Source organism: Mercenaria mercenaria, chromosome 10, assembly GCF_021730395.1.
Source record: "Mercenaria mercenaria strain notata chromosome 10, MADL_Memer_1, whole genome shotgun sequence".
Lineage (NCBI taxonomy): Eukaryota > Metazoa > Mollusca > Bivalvia > Venerida > Veneridae > Mercenaria > Mercenaria mercenaria.
Genome location: NC_069370.1, coordinates 5,294,699 through 5,312,960, shown reverse-complemented (window position 1 = coordinate 5,312,960; position 18,262 = coordinate 5,294,699). Strand labels below are relative to the sequence as shown.

Sequence of the window (18,262 nt, the reverse complement as noted above, 5' to 3'; positions counted from 1 at the left end):
TAACAAACATTTTAACTAGCGTGATCTCTTCTATAACAATGAAACACATGAACGCCTACATGTTTAGTTATTACAGTCGTTACGTTCTTTAAAGATTCTGAATTCAATTCTTGCTATCTACACGTTAGCCTTTCAATGCTTTGAAAATAAAGCAGTAGTTTATATAAATTACATTGCTAGAAGACATTCTTCAAACATTGTTATCTTCACGTTCCATCAAATCATCTTAAACATATCGCTTCTTTCCTCTCGTTTGTCTTCGGGCTTGTATTGATTTTACTCTTTAAAAAACGGCAGAAATATTGCGCTTATTTGATTTTCAAGATAATTGATTGAATTTGGTTGTACGCATAAATGCATTAAAGAAAAAAATAGACATTGATTTGTGTACGTTGTTTGTATATCCATGCAGACATATATATATAAATAGCAAAGCTATGAAATGGATAATGTTGCTCATTGGCAACAGATGCTGCTGCTATTCTTTCTGTCACTGTATCTATATTAAGACTTTTATTAAAGGCCAGCCTATATCATATTGTATAAAACACAATACCTTGATTTTATCAAATTATGTTACATTGTATATTACAATAACAGTGGTTGCATTATAAAGTCAATTTTCCATTTAAGGTAAGTATTGTATATACAGGTAATGTCGGTTACAAGTGTGACCATTTTATTATTATGATATTGACAATTATTGATTGTCAATAAAACCACATTATCTAGTTTTCACTACAGTGTCCGAAATATATTTATCCTTCACCTCATTAGATATTTACTGAAATATTTCAAATCGATTACATTCCTACGACATGTTAACAACCCGTTGGTATATAAAGATATCTATACTATCAAGATATGACAACATATTGTTACGACCAGCTATTGATTGTTGATGACGAGTTGTGAACTGATGACGTACAGATGACACTTGTTAGCGCGTTTGTTTAACAATATTATCAGGGTATAGCTATTCAATACATCATTATTGTTGATTATTCACTCTCCGGGAGACGCAAATTTGTACCTATTGAAAATTTTGTCAGATTACTGTCCACTTCAACATTTTCGTTTCTTGTCCTGCTTGCCACACACAAGGTTTGATCTATTAATCTAATGTACACACACAAGTGTACTTTAATGAGCAGTCTGTATTAACAACAAAATATACTTTTGCATATGTAAATGGGTAAAATAAAACAGATTCAGTGGTACAATATATTTTGCTTAAAGGCTTATAATGATTTTATGTATAGTGTGGCTGCCATATAATTTTCTATGAAAATTAAATGTATACATATTTGTTGAAACATATTTTCGATAATTAATTTCTCAAATATTTGTCAAAGGTTTGAATATCTGGTTACATTTAGGGAGTATTATCGAATCCATTGTTTTTACTACTTCCCTTTATAAATCTGACCATATAACATCATGTGAAATATTTAAAATTGTACTTTTCTAACCATTCCATTAACTTACTCTCTGTTTGGACATCAGCTTTGTCCGTTTTTGACATGATATTAAAAGCCTTATGGAACTTTAGGTCTGCAGATCGCGTGAAGTCTTATTCATTTATCAATTTTGAAATGGAACAATGCGAGTATTAGTGCGCATGTCAAAACGTCAAGTGGAGGAAATTCAGCATTATTTTCTTCTATGAAGGCACGTAATGTACCGTTCTCGGCAGCATTCGAAATTATTGCCAGATCTAACATTTCGTAGTATAATCATACTTCATGCTAAACTGGGAAGAAGACAGAAATAAATCTCATTGCTCTAGATGCTAATCATAGTGAAATAAAAGCAAATCGTAAGAACGTTTATTTTGAAATTCGAGACACGTTTTTTTCTGTGAAAATTTCTAGGGCTTACTAGCAAAGTATATCTTTTTCATTTTCAAAGAAAAGCTATAGAACGTAAGTTTATGCCACCCATAAACAAAAGAAAAAATACGCAAAATCGTCACCCCGCATTTTGTTATAAATCAGAATGTCCTTCTCCTCCTAGATAAACAATATATTGAACGCAAAATTTAAACATGCGTGTTAGTGCAACTCTCATTAAAGAGTTAATTACATCAAGCTATTAAATCGAAGAAAACTAATTGACGTTTTTCCTAAATTACAAGTAAACACGCACATTCTGTTTATTTATTGATGTATTAGTAATTTGCATATTCTGACGCATGTACACATAAAATGGTACCGGTGTGGGGGTGGGGTTCTTTTTTGTTTATCCTGTCGTAATGCCGTAATAAACAATAAACTTTGCAGACACTCTTCTTTCAAGGTCACGTGAGAAAATTATAAAACGGTGATCAGTTGCATGTTTGTCTACCACCACGAGAACCATCTGGTCTAGTCAGGCAATGACGGGCAGGTAATTGAACACTAAATTTTCAGAAGGGATGGCCGCATGGTTAACGTTAATTAATGCAAGTTTTGTCTAAATTCCAGCCAGTGTAGTTGTATTTTTGACATTTTGGTAGCAAATAAATGGGAGAGAAGGTTGACTTTGGTGACAAAAGCTAGTATAAGTAGTTATATCAAATCACAGCAATGTAATTTTATCGTGATATTACAGTAAAGAAATATGAAAGGACAAATCCCTAAGAAGATGTATGACCCCCATTTTTCTCTTTATCTTGTCAGTTTTAAGCTGTTTTCAAAATGAGGTACAGATTTTTACTCTCAAATAGTTGTAACTTGTGTGGCAGCTCTGCGAAAAGGGCCCATTTTATATAGAATATGTAGGTAATAATATTTAGGTCCATCCAACATTACTGAACAAATCATAATGCCTAAGCTAACTTTCACTGAAATATCAACTATTGACGTGCATGAATACTGTCTGGTTGCAATGAAACCTAAAATAAACTCTAGGAAAGAATCGTTTCCGCTTTGGGCAATGACGTATGTTAAGAAACGGCCACTAATTACGAAAAAGAACAAAATCTTTATTTCCTATAAATTCCAAAATAAGACTCTAGGCAGAAAGGTTCAGTCGAACATATATCTTAGTGGTATGTTTGTTTGCTTTTTTATTGAGCGTGAGAGAGGTTGGGGTAGGACGGCGTAGTCACAGCGACACGATTAAAGATCATAAGGTGACTTTCCAGCTTTTGATGATGAATGGATTACGGAAGTCAGTTCAGTGGCTTTCTCATGTACAAATACTTCTACAACCAAAGTGGGGTTCCGAACCCAAATGGGCAAGGGATTCGAAGTCAATGACCTTGAACATCCGATCCCGGAATCATCACACAAGTCTTAGATGGTACTGTTGGATGGTGTAGGGTAGCTTCAGATTGAAGTTGGTCGTTGGGTGGTTCTCTGTCGTTTAAAACTTCCTTCCTGCAACCAAATTGCTCTTAGCTAGCCTAATGCCATGCAAGTATTGTGTTAGACGACTTGAGTTGTCTTACAATTTCATAGTTCATCGTGGGACTGTCCACATATTCAACAGTCGCACAACCTTTCACACGACCAATTACACGACAGGTCGTCACCATACGTAGCTGGGCATGAGACTTGTTCTTGTAATAGGTAATCGTGTGATTAAACTACGAATCCCTCACGACCGTAAGCATGTCGGCCACCAGCCTGCTGTAAATCACAGACTATTCAGTGACTGGTTTCATTGTAAGACTACTACACAGCCATCGTAGAAAAAGACACGACCGGACCAAAAGCGCCTGACATTGACGATTGACAGAATCGGGGGAAATCGCAGTCGTTATGTTTTATTCAGTAGAAACCACATTTCCTCGAACCACTCCGTTCCAGAGAAAACCAAACAGTAAAAGTCAATTATGTATATAAATATTTAGTTATAAAACACCATTACTAGGTCTGACCCTAAATGGGTTTTACATTTTTTTGTAGAAACAATTGTATACAATAAGATAAAGAAAACATGATATCGTTGGCTGTGCTATTGAATCTTGTGATTTTTTTTTCTGCCAGGACGGCCTTGTTTCGTGGCAACGGTACAAGTCACGGCCTTGTTTCGTGGCAACGGTACAAGTCAGAGGAAAACCGAAAACACGATATCGTTGGCTGTTCTGTTGAATCTTATTGAATGTTTTTATAGCTTCTCTGCCAGCGCAGACTGTCTACGTGGCAATGGTACATATCACCTTGATATTATATGTTGCTCTATACCTAATAGATTCTCTGCCAGCGCGACCTGGCTTGGTGGCAACGGTACAAATCATGTTTCTTTGTTGAATTACAAAGCATATGAAATAAGTAGATATAGTCAAGATTAAAGCTGAACTCAGTCGAAGGGTGTATAACCTTTTAAAGTCTCTATTGTACTATTCTACTGTCCCTCAAGAATATGTCACGCACAATGCAAACTTGTGCATTTGAAATTTTATCGGAATCTACGTAGTGCACATAAAACTTCATTGCACCGGTCAAAACAAAGATAATATAAACAAATGTATGTTGTATGGGCTAACATTTCAAGTCAGTATTTAGATCACTTATTGGATGAGTGTCTATGTTTATCACGCAATTCCATTTTAATCATGTCGACAAAACGTCATCCGCGCCAAAATTAATATATTGTTAAGTGCCAATGCGCTTAAATACAGGCAGTAGTCTTCTGTGATGGGTCATGTTTTTAATCATATGTAAAGTCGTCCGCATTAATAGTAAGTCACGCATAATGAACCGTCCCATAAATTTAGTGTATAATAATTTTATATAAAACAAGTTGGCCGAGACTGTACATTTTCGTAGACAAGCCTAGTAAGTTTGAATTGAAAAGGGCGGTAATTTAATGGTCTAGGTAGCCATATTTCCGATTCAAAATCATGTTATGTAAACAACAGGTTTAAAAACGCTAATGTACTTGTATTTGGCAATTTGAATTGGAATATCTCTTAGATTACTCGTCTGTTAAATCAATTTCTTTATTTACAAACAACCTGTTTTTGTTTTTGAGGAAGAATTCAATTATTAAACTCATAGATAGACTAATTACTCTGTTTATCTGGCCGGACCCCCTTTGATCTTTGTTATTCCAGCAAAAGTTTAGAATAGAAAGTTTTATCCATTAAGTTTTGGCTTTAGTCTCTCTGTTTACTATTATAACTGGTCAGTTCGTGTAAAATACGCAATCAGTCAGAATGAACTCCTTTGACTCTAATTATTTTGTTATTGTCTTGGAAGGAATTTTTATTAATTGATCAGAAATGTTAATTACATTTTTTTTCCATGTTTGTAAACATTTTACTGCGACGTAGATTTAGGGAAAGGTATAACTTCTCAGTGGAAGAGGATTGGAAGTCAGATCTGGTTAGACAGAGGGTTAGGGAATATGGAAGATTTAGAAAGGGTTGTTAGATTATTGTAACATGGAACTTTTCGGCTTTAAAATATAAATTATTTAAATTTTTTATTTCGTTTCAGCATCAGATCAGAGACAAGTAAATGTAATTGTTCAGAAGAAATGAATATACAAATATATTTAGTTTCTCATAAATATTGTCGAACATTCTCAGATTTGCTTCCGGTTGGACAATGCGCACATTCAAATTTTATGGTACATGTATACTTCATAAACGTTGTTATTTTCATTGTATGAAAGCTAAAGAACAAATGAGCCATGCCATGAGAAAACCAACATAGTGGCTTTGTGACCAGCATGGATCCAGACCAGCCTGCGCATCCGCGCAGTCTGGTCAGGATCCATGCTGTTCGCTTTCAAAGCCTATTGGTATTAGAGATACTGTTAGTGAACAACATGGATCATGACCAGACTGCGCGGATGTGCAGGCTGGTCTGGATCCATGCTGGTCGCAAAGCCACTATGTTGGTTTTCTCATGGCACGGCTCAAATTATGTTAAAATATAACTTAAAATATTGCTAGCATTCACAGAGAAGTATACATTCGTTCTTTCTATGAGTAATAGCGTACCTCGCAGAATCAGTAACACATTATCTGCCGTATCTTGGCAATAAATATATTGTAGAAGTTATTATATGGTATATTTAGGTATAATAGCAGACATGGAATCTAAAAGTAGAAACAAAATCGAATATTATCACATAATTGCTGTTATTAAGTTGACTGTTTTGAAAATTATAAAATCGTTACTTCAAAAGGTAGTTCGCCTGTTTTGATCAAATGGCAGCCCTGATATGATAAACTAAACAACAATACGTTTGCAACTACTGAATATGTTTTCCTGTAAAGAATTAAAGCTACTGTTATTCCACAAAGACAATAACATTGACTTTTCATTTTATACAATTGTTTTGTTTATTTATTGAAACGAGCAATGCACCTGCCTATTCTTATAGTTGAAAAAATTCACGACACATAACACCCGTTGTGACAAAGGTGTACGTGAGAATACCTATATATATATTTAAAAAAAAATTGCATTTGCATTTTTAACGCAACTTTTCACCAGTTAGAATAATATATTGTCTGTTTATCCTGTGTACACGCAGAAGCTAGTTCGGGTACTTGCAAGATAGAAAAAAAGGCAGAGTTTGTCAATCAAACATGACGTTACAGCATTTTTGAAAGGAGGCGTTCCTTGTAATGCAAAACGTTAGCAAAGTTCTAAAGTGTATGTTAAAACGTCTTTGCGATGGAAAACAAATAGAATAACCGGGTATTTCGTTAGTCCCGTGTCACTTCTGTGGCATTGAAATTAATAAGGGAACGAAATATCTGGTAATCCCATAGTGTAAGTACATCAATAAACTGTTGTTTACACTACGGAGGTGATGCAATTAAAAGTGAACAAGTACATGACACCATATTTGTTGATAATTATTTTAGCTGACGTAGTACTGTCTCTGCTTGCTGTTTGAGCTTCCCCCTACTGGACTTAGTCTGGCTACCGACTAGATAATCTTTTTTTTTAATTAAAAAATCATTCTGACCATCTTTCTTGGCCCTTGAGAAGAAAAGGGACATAATTATACAAAATTTAGATAGCCTCAGGTGTTATCTCCCATGAACAAAACGTAGGGATACTGAACTGTATGAATGGCAAAATGGTCCATTCCAAAAAAAACAACAACAAAACACGTTATCCTTGTCACTGCAGAACAAAGAACGGCTGATGGAGGTTGAAAAACGTGTTTGAATTACACGATTTCAGTTTGTCATATTTTACAAAAATAAGTTAAGGATTGATTTCCTTTTGTAATTAGTATAGAGCGTGACGTCTGGGGTTCCAGTATAAATACAATCAACATTTTAATGGTAGTGCTCTAATGAATTGTATGTATTGTAAAGGTAATATGTTATGTAGTATGTGTTATTTTAAAAACGCGTAATATTAGAGTTACAAAATGTTGTAATATTTGAAGAAAAAAAACTGGTGCTGGACAGAATTCGTCGACGTCGCAGATGATGCTTCATTCTGTCAGTGTTTGTCTTCGATCCAAGATTAAAAAAATTGTGAGCTTTGTGAGCTCAAGGTGAGCTTTTGTGATCGCCCTGTGTCCGTCGTCGTCAACAATTTGACTGTTAACACTCTAGAGGTCACAATTTTGGCCCAATCTTAATGGAACTTGGTCAGAATGTTACCCTCAATAAAATCTTGGACGAGTTCAATATTGGGTTATCTGGGATCAAAAACTAGGTCACCAGGTCAAATCAAAGGAAAAACTTGTCAACACTCTAGAGGTCACATATTTGGCCCAATCTTAATGAAACTTGGTCAGAATGTTACCCTAAATAAAATTTTGGACGAGTTCGATATTGGGTCATCTGGGGTCAAAAACTAGGTCTCCGGGTCAAATCAAAGAAAAAGCTTGTTAACACTCTAGAGGTCACAATTTGGGCCCAGTCTTAATTAAACTTGGTCAGAATGTTACCCTCAATAAAGTCTTGGACGAGTTTGATATTGGGTCATCCGGGGTCAAAAACTAGGTCACCAGGTCAAATCAAAGGAAAAGCTTGTTAACACTGTAGAGGCAACCTTTATGACTGTATTTTCGTATGGGTCATGTAGGATCAAAAACTAGGTCACCAGGTCAAATCAAAGGAAAAACTAGTTTACACTGTAGAGGCCACATTTATGATCATATCTTAATGAAACTTGGTCAGAATGTTAAGCTTGATGATCTATAGGTCAAATGCAAATCTGTCTCAGGTGGGGTCAAAAACTAGGTCACTAGGTCAAATCAAAGGAAAAACTTGTTAACACTGTAGAGGCTACATTTATGACTGTATCTTCATGAAACTTAGTCAGAATGTTAATCTTGATGATCTTTAGGTCAAGTTCGAATCTGGGTCAGGCGGGGTCAAAGACTAGGTGAAATCAAAGGAAAAGCTTGTTAACACTGTAGAGGCCACATTTACGACTGTATCTTCATGAAACTTAGTCAGAATGTTAATCTTGATGATCTTTAGGTCAAGTTCGAATCTGGGTCATGTGGGGTCAAAAACTAGGTCACCGGGTCAAATCAAAGGAAAAGTTATTTAACACTGTAGAGGCCACATTTATGACCATATCTTAATGAAACTTGGTCAGAATGTTAATCTTGATGATCTTTAGGTCAATAGGTCAGGTTAGCGATACAGGGCCTTCATGGCCCTCTTGTTTCGTGTTAAGGAAAAATTATTTATTACAGATTGTATCTTGTGCATTACAGATTGTATTCAGCAAACACTGTAGTTCCAGGGATATACATGACCTCGTGGCACAAGCAGCCGGATGTAGCAAGTATGTTCTTCTATTATCTTGTGAACACTTCCTCTTTATCAAGTTTGTTAACGCCGTTTTTTCAACAGTATTTCAGTTTAGTAACGACGGGCTGTTAACCTAGCCAGTGTTCATGGATTCTGTACCAGTATACACGTTTCCTCCGTAGTAACTGCCAATCTCTCCTCATGAATCAGAGGTGGAGGACGAATGATTGCAGACTCAATGTCTTACCAAATCGTCACGGAGAACATATGCGAACTCACGACCCCGCAATCCATAGATCTGCGTTTTACGTACTGAGCTAAGCGGGCGGGCTCTTTATCAAGTTAACTTGTTAATCCTTAATAAGTTATTTAGTTTTTTCCCCACAAAGTATTGATATCTGAGTTTAATGAAAATATACAATAAATATAAGTTTGATAATGTGTACCACGTTTATACACACGATATGATTGCAAAATGTAGTTCATGTACATATATACAGTTGATGCTTTTTTTTATATTTTCAGGTATTGTATATTGACCCTTAAAGATCCAAATGGTGCCCATATTTCCATGTCTCCCACGATGCCAAGCAACACGCCCAGGTAAAAACGAGTTTCTGCTTGTTCCGTGTTTAAACCTCTGAATAGAAATAATCTAAATTAAAGAAAGAGAATGCTTTTCATGTACCCATGATCTCTCGGACGGTGTACAAGTATTTAAGAAATTGCAATCAAACCAGTTTGATCCACCTTTTCTGCACCAAGGTGTTTTCCACCTTTTTTGCACCAAGGTGTTTTTCCTTAAAACTATACAATTGATGTTATACATAAAGAACTCCGAGGGTGGTCATGTGATCTTTTAATTTTTTAAAATATGTTGATTAATATTCAAAACATATTTTGATGGGGGGTGTTTTCCATTGTAAATTCCAGCCACTTCTGACGCAAAAATTATCAACAAAAGTCACTTTTACGTTATTTGCAAATGGATTTTTAAAAAACTTTCATGGTAGCTTCGTTAGCATAAAAGTATTTTTTTTGAAAAGGTATTTTGCTCGAGTGTTACTTTTAGCCCGTATCCTGCTAGATTTCTATTATGAACTTGTTCATCTTTTAATTTAGACAGTGCCATTAATCAGTGCAGAATCAATCGTGTCCAGCATGACGAGGGTTAGAACATTACGTTTTTAGCCATAACATTGACATTTACCGAAGATATTTTGAAAATTCAGATTTATTTTATGCTAACTAATGAAATACTGTATTCTATCAGTTAAATATTTTCATATTTCATCACTCACACTGAAAATATGAAATCTATATTTTCACACTGTGAGAGATATAGCTCCGCCCCCTCATTACATTGTGTATGGATTTTAAATTATTTGCTTAAAACAGGATGAAAATTGTAGCCGCACTTTATTCTTTATAGTATATTTCTCGATTCAGATTATTTTACTTAAAGAGAATTTTATACCGTTATGCAGCAAGAAATAAAACAAAATGGAACTTTATGTTGCATGCGTATTAATAACGTCACAGCACGTCTGACGTCATGTCTGTTTACGCGCGTCTGTTTCCCGCGCTGAGATTAAAATAGTTGCAAAATGCACATCTCAACGTGATTGAGCATAAAATAAAAAGAAAATGTGTTTGTTTTTCGTGAATATAGAATATATCTCACCTCGAAGTGAGAAAATTTTCACATTTTCACTCGCGCTACGCGCTCGTGAAAATATTTGAAATTTTCTCACTTCTCAGTGAGATATATTTCATATTCACTCAAAACAAACAAATATCCTCTATATATCCTACTATCACCCAAGGAGAGCTTCAGGATAATTCTGATTCTTCAGTCTTTCATATTTTGCAAAATAAAGCTGCAGTTTTAGAAAAAAAGATCCTGTTATATAACTATTAGATCTAAATAATCATTCTATGGAAGTTTTTCTAGGAGCCGACATACGAACATGTATATTTGTATAACTCTTCCAACGTAACTATAGTAACAAGAGTCCAAACAAATAACCGCACTGATCGATATATGACCTTTATTTAATGAGGTAAGGACGTGTCTGCAATGTGAAACAGTTCATTATAATTATGACCATGCCTCCAATTAATCCTAGTATTATATAAACGTGCCATATTAAGTTAATTAATAACCAAACACCTTTCTTCCAATTTTTGACAGAGTTAACAGTAAGGTGAGGACAAGATCAATATTTTGTATTAAAAATTGTCTAAAAGTGATAACGTGTTTTTTCCAAAATTCTAAACAGAATATATCTACTACCGTATAACCTCTAATAATGAACCTTCTAAAGAGCAAATCGAAATGATATTGAAACTTTGCTCTCTATATAATATGGGCGTGCTAGTCGCGTTTAAAGGGCAAAGAAGGCCTGACATTAAGTTGATTTTATACAAAAATCATTGCCAAGCCTTCCATAACACTGAACGAATTTTCAAAATCGGACCACTTTTGAAAAAGACAAAATTGGAATTAGAAAAAAAAAAGATTGATATTGAGGCAGCGATTTTAGTATTTTTATAAAGTCATGACACACTGCTGAATTCTTTATCAAGCAAACCATCTTTTAAAAAACTAATTTCTAACTTTTTTTTGGTTTAATATGTAAAACATGATATTTTCTATCGTTGTAACTGAAAAAGGCAGAAGACCTATGTTAAAGAAATAAGGAAGTACAGCTCAGAAAAAACATCTAGAAAGTTAGTCAATTCACCATTTCGTTTTATGTTGCCATGGAAACAAAATGGCTGTCAGCTTGATCAAATATTGAAATGTTGATAACTTCCTCATTTTCAAGCTGATTTTGAAAAAAAACCCAATCACTTCTTTAACTGATTTAAGTAATACAAGCATACAGAGTTAACCTAAGAGCAAGGTTGTCTTCCCCGGCCCATATATATGTCATATGGCAGCTGTATGGCTTACTCAGGCGCAGGAAATCTACTACACAAGTGAAGTTATAAACCCACAGCGATTAGGAGCAAGTGATAAGAAGTGAGCGGCCTTTACCACTTGGCCCCATAACCCTAGAATTTCAGTCTTTTCATTCCTCAACAGGGGTTGTACTCTTATTATGTAAAACTGGGACCACCTGGACGAGTGCTATAAACATGACAATCATTTTGCGTATGTAACGTGTTCTGTTACAGAACTAATTATACCGTCAAAGACTGTCATAACATTTTTTCTGTATTTTAATAAATTATATGTTTGAAAAAAGATCTTTGCAAGATATACAATGTTTTCCGACTTTATTCTAACAAATTCTATTTCTTGATATTAATATCTTATTGGCGTAATATGTCATATAAGTCTGCTACTTGAAACTATTTCGCCTTAATATGAATCGAGATTGACTTTGTAAATATGTGAGAGTTACAGTTTATAACTAATAATAATATTGTATCTGATTACACTTGTACACGTTTATTTATTTCATACATATGACCTAAATATATGATTTAGAATATTGAATTATAGTGCCCAATATGTTTTTATTTGGTATATTTATAGGTCATTAGATTTGTATCGAGAAATATGCACGAGTTCTGCAGAGGTCTAATATTGCGCGACTTTAGGAGCGCAATGTTATTCCGCGAAAGAACGACATATTTCTTGGTGCAAATATAATAATTTTATTTCTGCCTTTTCTGATTTCAAGACACATAATCAAACTCTGTACATATAGCGCCTACTTCACCCGATTTACGTTCGGAACATTTTCACGCGTTGCGGGCTTTATCGTATGTTTAACATGGGACTGTTGAACCCTCCAAATACGGAAAAAATACAGGTTTTTTTTGTACGCACTTGCGTCCAATACGGTAATATGTTGTACGGTCACGTGTTGCAAATAAACGTTCACGATTGGATAAATAAAATAGAATTTATTAGTATTTGATTTACTTGTAAAGCGCAGGTGCTGTATTGCGATTAGAACAGATTGATGAAGCCAATGTTCTTTGAAAGCGCAGGTGCAATAAATTAAGTGTATTGTTGGTTGTTTTCATATTTATGTTAGAATGCAATCGGAATTGAATGGATCTTAATGTTCTGAAGTTCAGAGAAAAGTCTTAAATTGCAAATTTGTTTTGCATATGCCAGTTTAAAGTATATTTATTCAGTTCTGATACATATATATAATGATAAGCTACAATTTAAATAAACTCTTTTCAACATAGAACTTTATATTATTTAGGAAATATAAATTCAAACAAAAAGAACTAAAAACATCAACTTTCATTAGTTTTTAAACGCTTTTTTTTGTAGATTTAAAAACATTTTCCATTGAAAATAAAGTAGGTGGGGAAATTATGTCAACGTGTAAAAATGAAAGATATTTGTTAGTGACATTTATGCTTATATAATTCTGATATCACCTTGTATTCATAGTAACATGTAAGACCTGAAATCCCTGTAACATTTAGTGGAATATTATATCATATATGTTTTATAAAGTACCACCATTTGTTTCCATTTTACAAAATTTCAGAAATGCTTAAACAGTGGGTGGAGAAAATGCCCTATAAAATTAAAACGAGTTCGGTGACCTGTGCTTTTTCTTCTCTTGTTTGTGTTAGAAACTAAACGTTCTTCAAGCTCACTGAGTATGAAAAAAATTCTTAACGGTAGCCTACATCCTTAAACTGAGAATTTGATACACTTGGAAAACTCGCAGACTAGATACGATGGGCCTGCAGAAATAATTAAATTAGTGTTTGCATTGAAACTTCGGAAAATTAATTTTACATCTGTCGTTAATGCTTCTACGCAGTTTTGATATTATACACGCATTATAGCTCTAATGAAAATGATACTGTGTGTTTACGTGACTTGAACTGTAGTATTTATTTGTATTTGTTGTTGCCGTCTTTACTAGGTCGATAGAGTTTATATGAGATTTTAATTTTCCGACAATTTGTTTTCTGTTTTACAGTGCGCCTTACAAGGTTCAAGTATCACAACCTACGTCAAATCAAGGTAAGATATATTATGTTGTAGGGTAATAAATGATCATTCTTAGGTTTCATTTACCCTTACCCTGCTAAATTTCTGTAATGAACTTGTCCATCTTTCATTTTAGACAGTGACATTAACTGTCTAAATGGGTGTGTATCAAAACGATACTGACTAAATGGCGAACAGTGTAGATCTTGATCAGACTGCACGGATGTGCAGGCTTATAAGAATCTTTCACTGGTTGAAGGTGTGGATGGAAATATCTGGCAAAACAGTTACCCGAGAGCCAGATATTTCCATCCGTACCTTAAACTAGTGATAGATTCTTTTTCTTGCATGCCGTATTCTTCAATTTGTAGAAGATATAAAGAAAAACGAAGGTTTTTCTTTTAGGCGCTGTTTTGTTATAGTAGCGTATGAATTTACGCATTCATTCATAAATTATAGCACGTGAGTCATGAGTTTTTCTAGCACCGAAAAAGCACGGGAAGATCCTGTCAGGCATGCAAGAAGATCATGATCTACACTGGTCGCAAATGCAGAATCAGTCGTGTCCAGCATGATAAGGGCCAATGTCTTTTTTCCGCTATTGAAATTCAAATAGGTTTAGTAGCATGAATCTAATAACCGTGCATTCATTTAAAAGTAGAATAAGCACACTGAATATAACTATTTTACCATTTTTCAACATAAATATCGTGAAGTCAAGGCGCAATGCACGTTGCGCTGCGCGGAAAAAAAATAGTGTAATTTGGTACAAAAAAACCCCCACACATTGAAAATACATAAAAAAAAAATGTTTTCATGTAAGGTTGAAATATATATCACTCGTTGACACCCTAATTTACATTTTCATTAACATGTATGTATTCATGTCTTTAAGTAAACATATATAATTTTTTTGTATGAATTGTATCAATATTATTGAAAAGGCATTCCGTCTATTTTTGGTTAAGTTACGCCGATGTATATGATAATCCTATTATGTCTCAAAGACTTATTACTCGCTAGAAACATTATTTTTTTATGTTGAAGATGATGGTTACTAAATGAAATGTCTCCGGTCTCGTACAATGAATCCCATTTAATTATTTTATAAGGAATTACTAAACTATATGGGTCTAATTAGAACGATAACGGACAAGGGAATCTTTATATGATGCTAGTAATTTGATTAGTAATTTGATTAGTAGCATCCGTGGCTTCGCCGTGGGATTTGATATTTTCAAAAAGCCTATTTGAAAAAGGAAAGTATGAATTAATTTGTTAGCTCTATATCAGACAATTATTAATCCGTTTTTTTTTCATCCTATTTGCAAACGTCTGATTGACACAGAAATACCCGGCGTTTCACGATTGGTACTTTGGGATCATGGAGCCCACTCAATTTTCCGCTTAAGCCGGTTCTAGGGGGCGTAAGGGGTGTTCAACTTTCCACTATCTCTAATGAATAGACACAATTAAACCGAGTCTGCTATTATTTTGCTTGGTTGCATTCTATGCTTCCAAAGGATCTTCATTCAGATTTGATTGACATTGGCAATGATGTACATTGAATGATTATGCTTTTTGTGCCTGCTCTGGTTCACACGTCTCTCATTTTTGTAAGTTTCTTAAGTCTATGATTTGTACCATTTCAGTCGTATGAACTACTTTAATTCAATCTAGTTTATTTCATTGACGTTTGTTTTGCATGCGTAGATGGATTGTTAACACAGATTAAAGCGAAAGGTAATTTGCATTCTATTTGATAGATCTTAAACATTTCAATTATGATTGCGAACATTTTCATAACAGGTGCGGGTTTTATTCCAGGAGGGACCTCAACCTCGAGGTTAACGTTGATGGCTTTACTTTTTTGTACTTTTTCAGGCGATAGTGAGGTGCTTACACAACTTATGACGCATGTGGCAGATCAGTTCAACAAGTAAGTCTTTTAAAAGCATAGCATATCTACAATCTTTATATCATATTTCTGTTCAACGCATTCTTCTTTGATGCCGCGATCAATACATTCCGAAATACCACCGTTAATGGCTAAGTGCTTTGAATGCGTTAAACCTTATTCAAATTGGGAATCCATATGGATATTTGACCAAGTTTATGCAGAAATTACTGGAAATTGAGTTCTCTAACGACAAAAATAAGTGCTTAATGTTTTGGAAATTGCGTTACTTTGAAGATATCTAATTACGTCTCAAATTGAATTCAACAACCGATGATATCTATAGAAGAAATAAGATCGGTAATTCGGTAAAGAAAAACGAAAAGAGTCCCGTTAAAATACACCCCTTTAAACATGTTTTCTGTGAATTATCTTGCAGATCGGATACTTTATTTATTTTCACGCTGTTTTAAACGCTATATTTCAATGATACACCATAAACGAAAGCAGAGGCTTAAAATGCGGATGAAAGTTAATATGCGTCCCACTGACAGAAATTGATTAGTCTTGCAATGTAGAAAAACAACAGCAAATTTATAAATCGTACATGGACAATGTTTGCCAAAAATGGCGTAGAAATATATGAGCCGCACCATGAGAAACCCAACATAGTGCATTTGCGACCAGCATGGATCCAGAACAGCCTGCGCATCCGCGCAGTCTGGTCAGGATCGATACTGTTCGCTTTCAAAGCCTATTGCAATTAAAGAAACCGTCAGCGAACAGCATGGATCCTGACCAGACTGCACGGATGCGCAGGCTGGTCTGGATCCATGCTGGTCGCAAACGCACTATGTTGGTTTTCTCATGGCGCGGCTCATATTTGTTTCATATTTTAGATTAATTATAAGTAGAATCTGATATTTTCTGCAGATTTTCGATCAAATTTTGCGAACCGGTAAACCTAACCTATTAGCGTAAAACAATGTGCAGTTTTACTGCCTATCGAAGCAAAGAGATATAGAATAAAATCTGTTAGATAAAATCTATTAGAAGTAATGCATCACTAGATCACATTTGCAGACGAATTAAAGCTTAATGAGACAATTAATTCTCAAAATGAATACTAGCCTTCGGGGTGATCACGTTCGCTTCTAATTTCAAAGAGTAAATTAATTTCCATTATCACGACTTTATTATTTCAGAGCTTTCAAAGTGGAGGAAATGAGATCGGAAATTTCAACCAGACTTACAGCACTGGAAAGGAAACTGGAAAGTAAGAGAATCTCTAACTTTGTTTTCATGATAAACGACATCGGTTGCAATGTTTCTGTTGCTAGCCTACCACGCATTCATAAATGGCATCCCCTGCCCTGTCCCTTGACCGAAATGACATCAGATTTTTTTTGTTGTTGTGTAGTTTTATTTATACTTGCTGCCGGGAGTCCCATATGAGCGAAAATATTCGCGCCTTCACTGTCCATCCTAGAGCGTCAGCGGGCGTCTTGTCATGCTGTCCCTCGTAGTCCTTGCGGAGTACCAATCTCAGCGTTCATCGTGGAAGATGACAATACAAGGAGGTGGTAAAACAATCCTTCTTAGGGCCACTGCCCTCGCCCTTTGTTGTGACTCTACCGGCTGTCCTCAATATAGTTATGACCACTTCCGGTAGAGCCGCATGCCTGCTCCGCGACGTGCACGCGGCGAGAGCTCAGGAGCAGAATGACATCAGATTAGACAGAATCATCCTTTTATTCTATACTGGGTCACTATGTATTCTATACTGGGTCACTATGTATTCTATACTGGGTCACTATGTATTCGTGTATACATGTATTCTACTTCCGCCCCTACATATTGATAAACGATATCTGTTTTAGTTAAATCATACCCAACGAATGACATCATTTGTTGGCTAAACACAAGACGAGATTTCTTTCGACAAAATGTCGTGCATCGTAATATTTCATAACTGCTGAAACTTACCCACTAGTTTAATAAGTGGTTTGGGTATTTCAACTTTTCAATACTTTTTTTTTACCTCCAGAATTAAGATCTACAGTCATCTAGCTTCACTTCGTCACGAAATATTTTGTTTGTTTGTTCGGTTTAACGTCGCACCGATACAATTATAGGTCATATGGCGACTTTCCAGCTTTGATGGTGGAGAGTCGTCACGAAAAAGCCTTCTTTTTAGTTTTTACACTCTACTAGTTAAACTATTTGATACGAGCAATCCATTATTGTGTTGTTTGTAAGATCAACAGTAAAACATTTTTAAAAATCTAATACTACATTGAGTCTGAAAATAATTTACTGAATTTGAACCTATGGTAACGTGCATAGAAGTCAGAGATCTTACCACTACGCCATCGTATCATCGGTCGACTATGAAGCTTATTTTCATTCACAGTTTACCCTGCTAAATTTCTATAATGAACTTGTCCATCTTTCAATTAGGACAGTTCCAATAACTGTTAAAACGGTTGTTTACCAAAAAGGTACTGACTGAATGGCGAACGGTGCAGACCATGATCAGACTGCACGAATGTGCAGACTGATCTAGGTCTGCGCTGGTCGCAAGAGCACAATCACTTGCCGCCAGCAGGCTATGGGTTAAAATGATACGGGTATCTGGCAGGATATGGATGAGATGGGAGTATTGAATGTTCAACCGGCATATGCTACAAAATATTGTATTTGGTAG

At 35.1% G+C, this 18,262-nt stretch overlaps 1 protein-coding gene across 3 annotated transcripts in view; it reads left to right on the top strand.

Annotated features, from left to right (window-relative positions):
- LOC123560979 (high affinity cGMP-specific 3',5'-cyclic phosphodiesterase 9A-like) overlaps positions 1–18,262 on the top strand; it is a 64,784-nt gene that overhangs the window by 12,137 nt on the left and 34,385 nt on the right. For all 3 annotated transcript variants that reach the window (XM_053552187.1, XM_053552188.1, XM_053552189.1), the window contains exons 2-6: positions 8,641–8,711; positions 9,203–9,280; positions 13,648–13,691; positions 15,543–15,597; positions 16,761–16,831. In XM_053552187.1, coding sequence (XP_053408162.1) covers positions 8,641–8,711; positions 9,203–9,280; positions 13,648–13,691; positions 15,543–15,597; positions 16,761–16,831 — 319 coding nt within the window. The remainder of the gene's footprint in view (positions 1–8,640; positions 8,712–9,202; positions 9,281–13,647; positions 13,692–15,542; positions 15,598–16,760; positions 16,832–18,262) is intronic.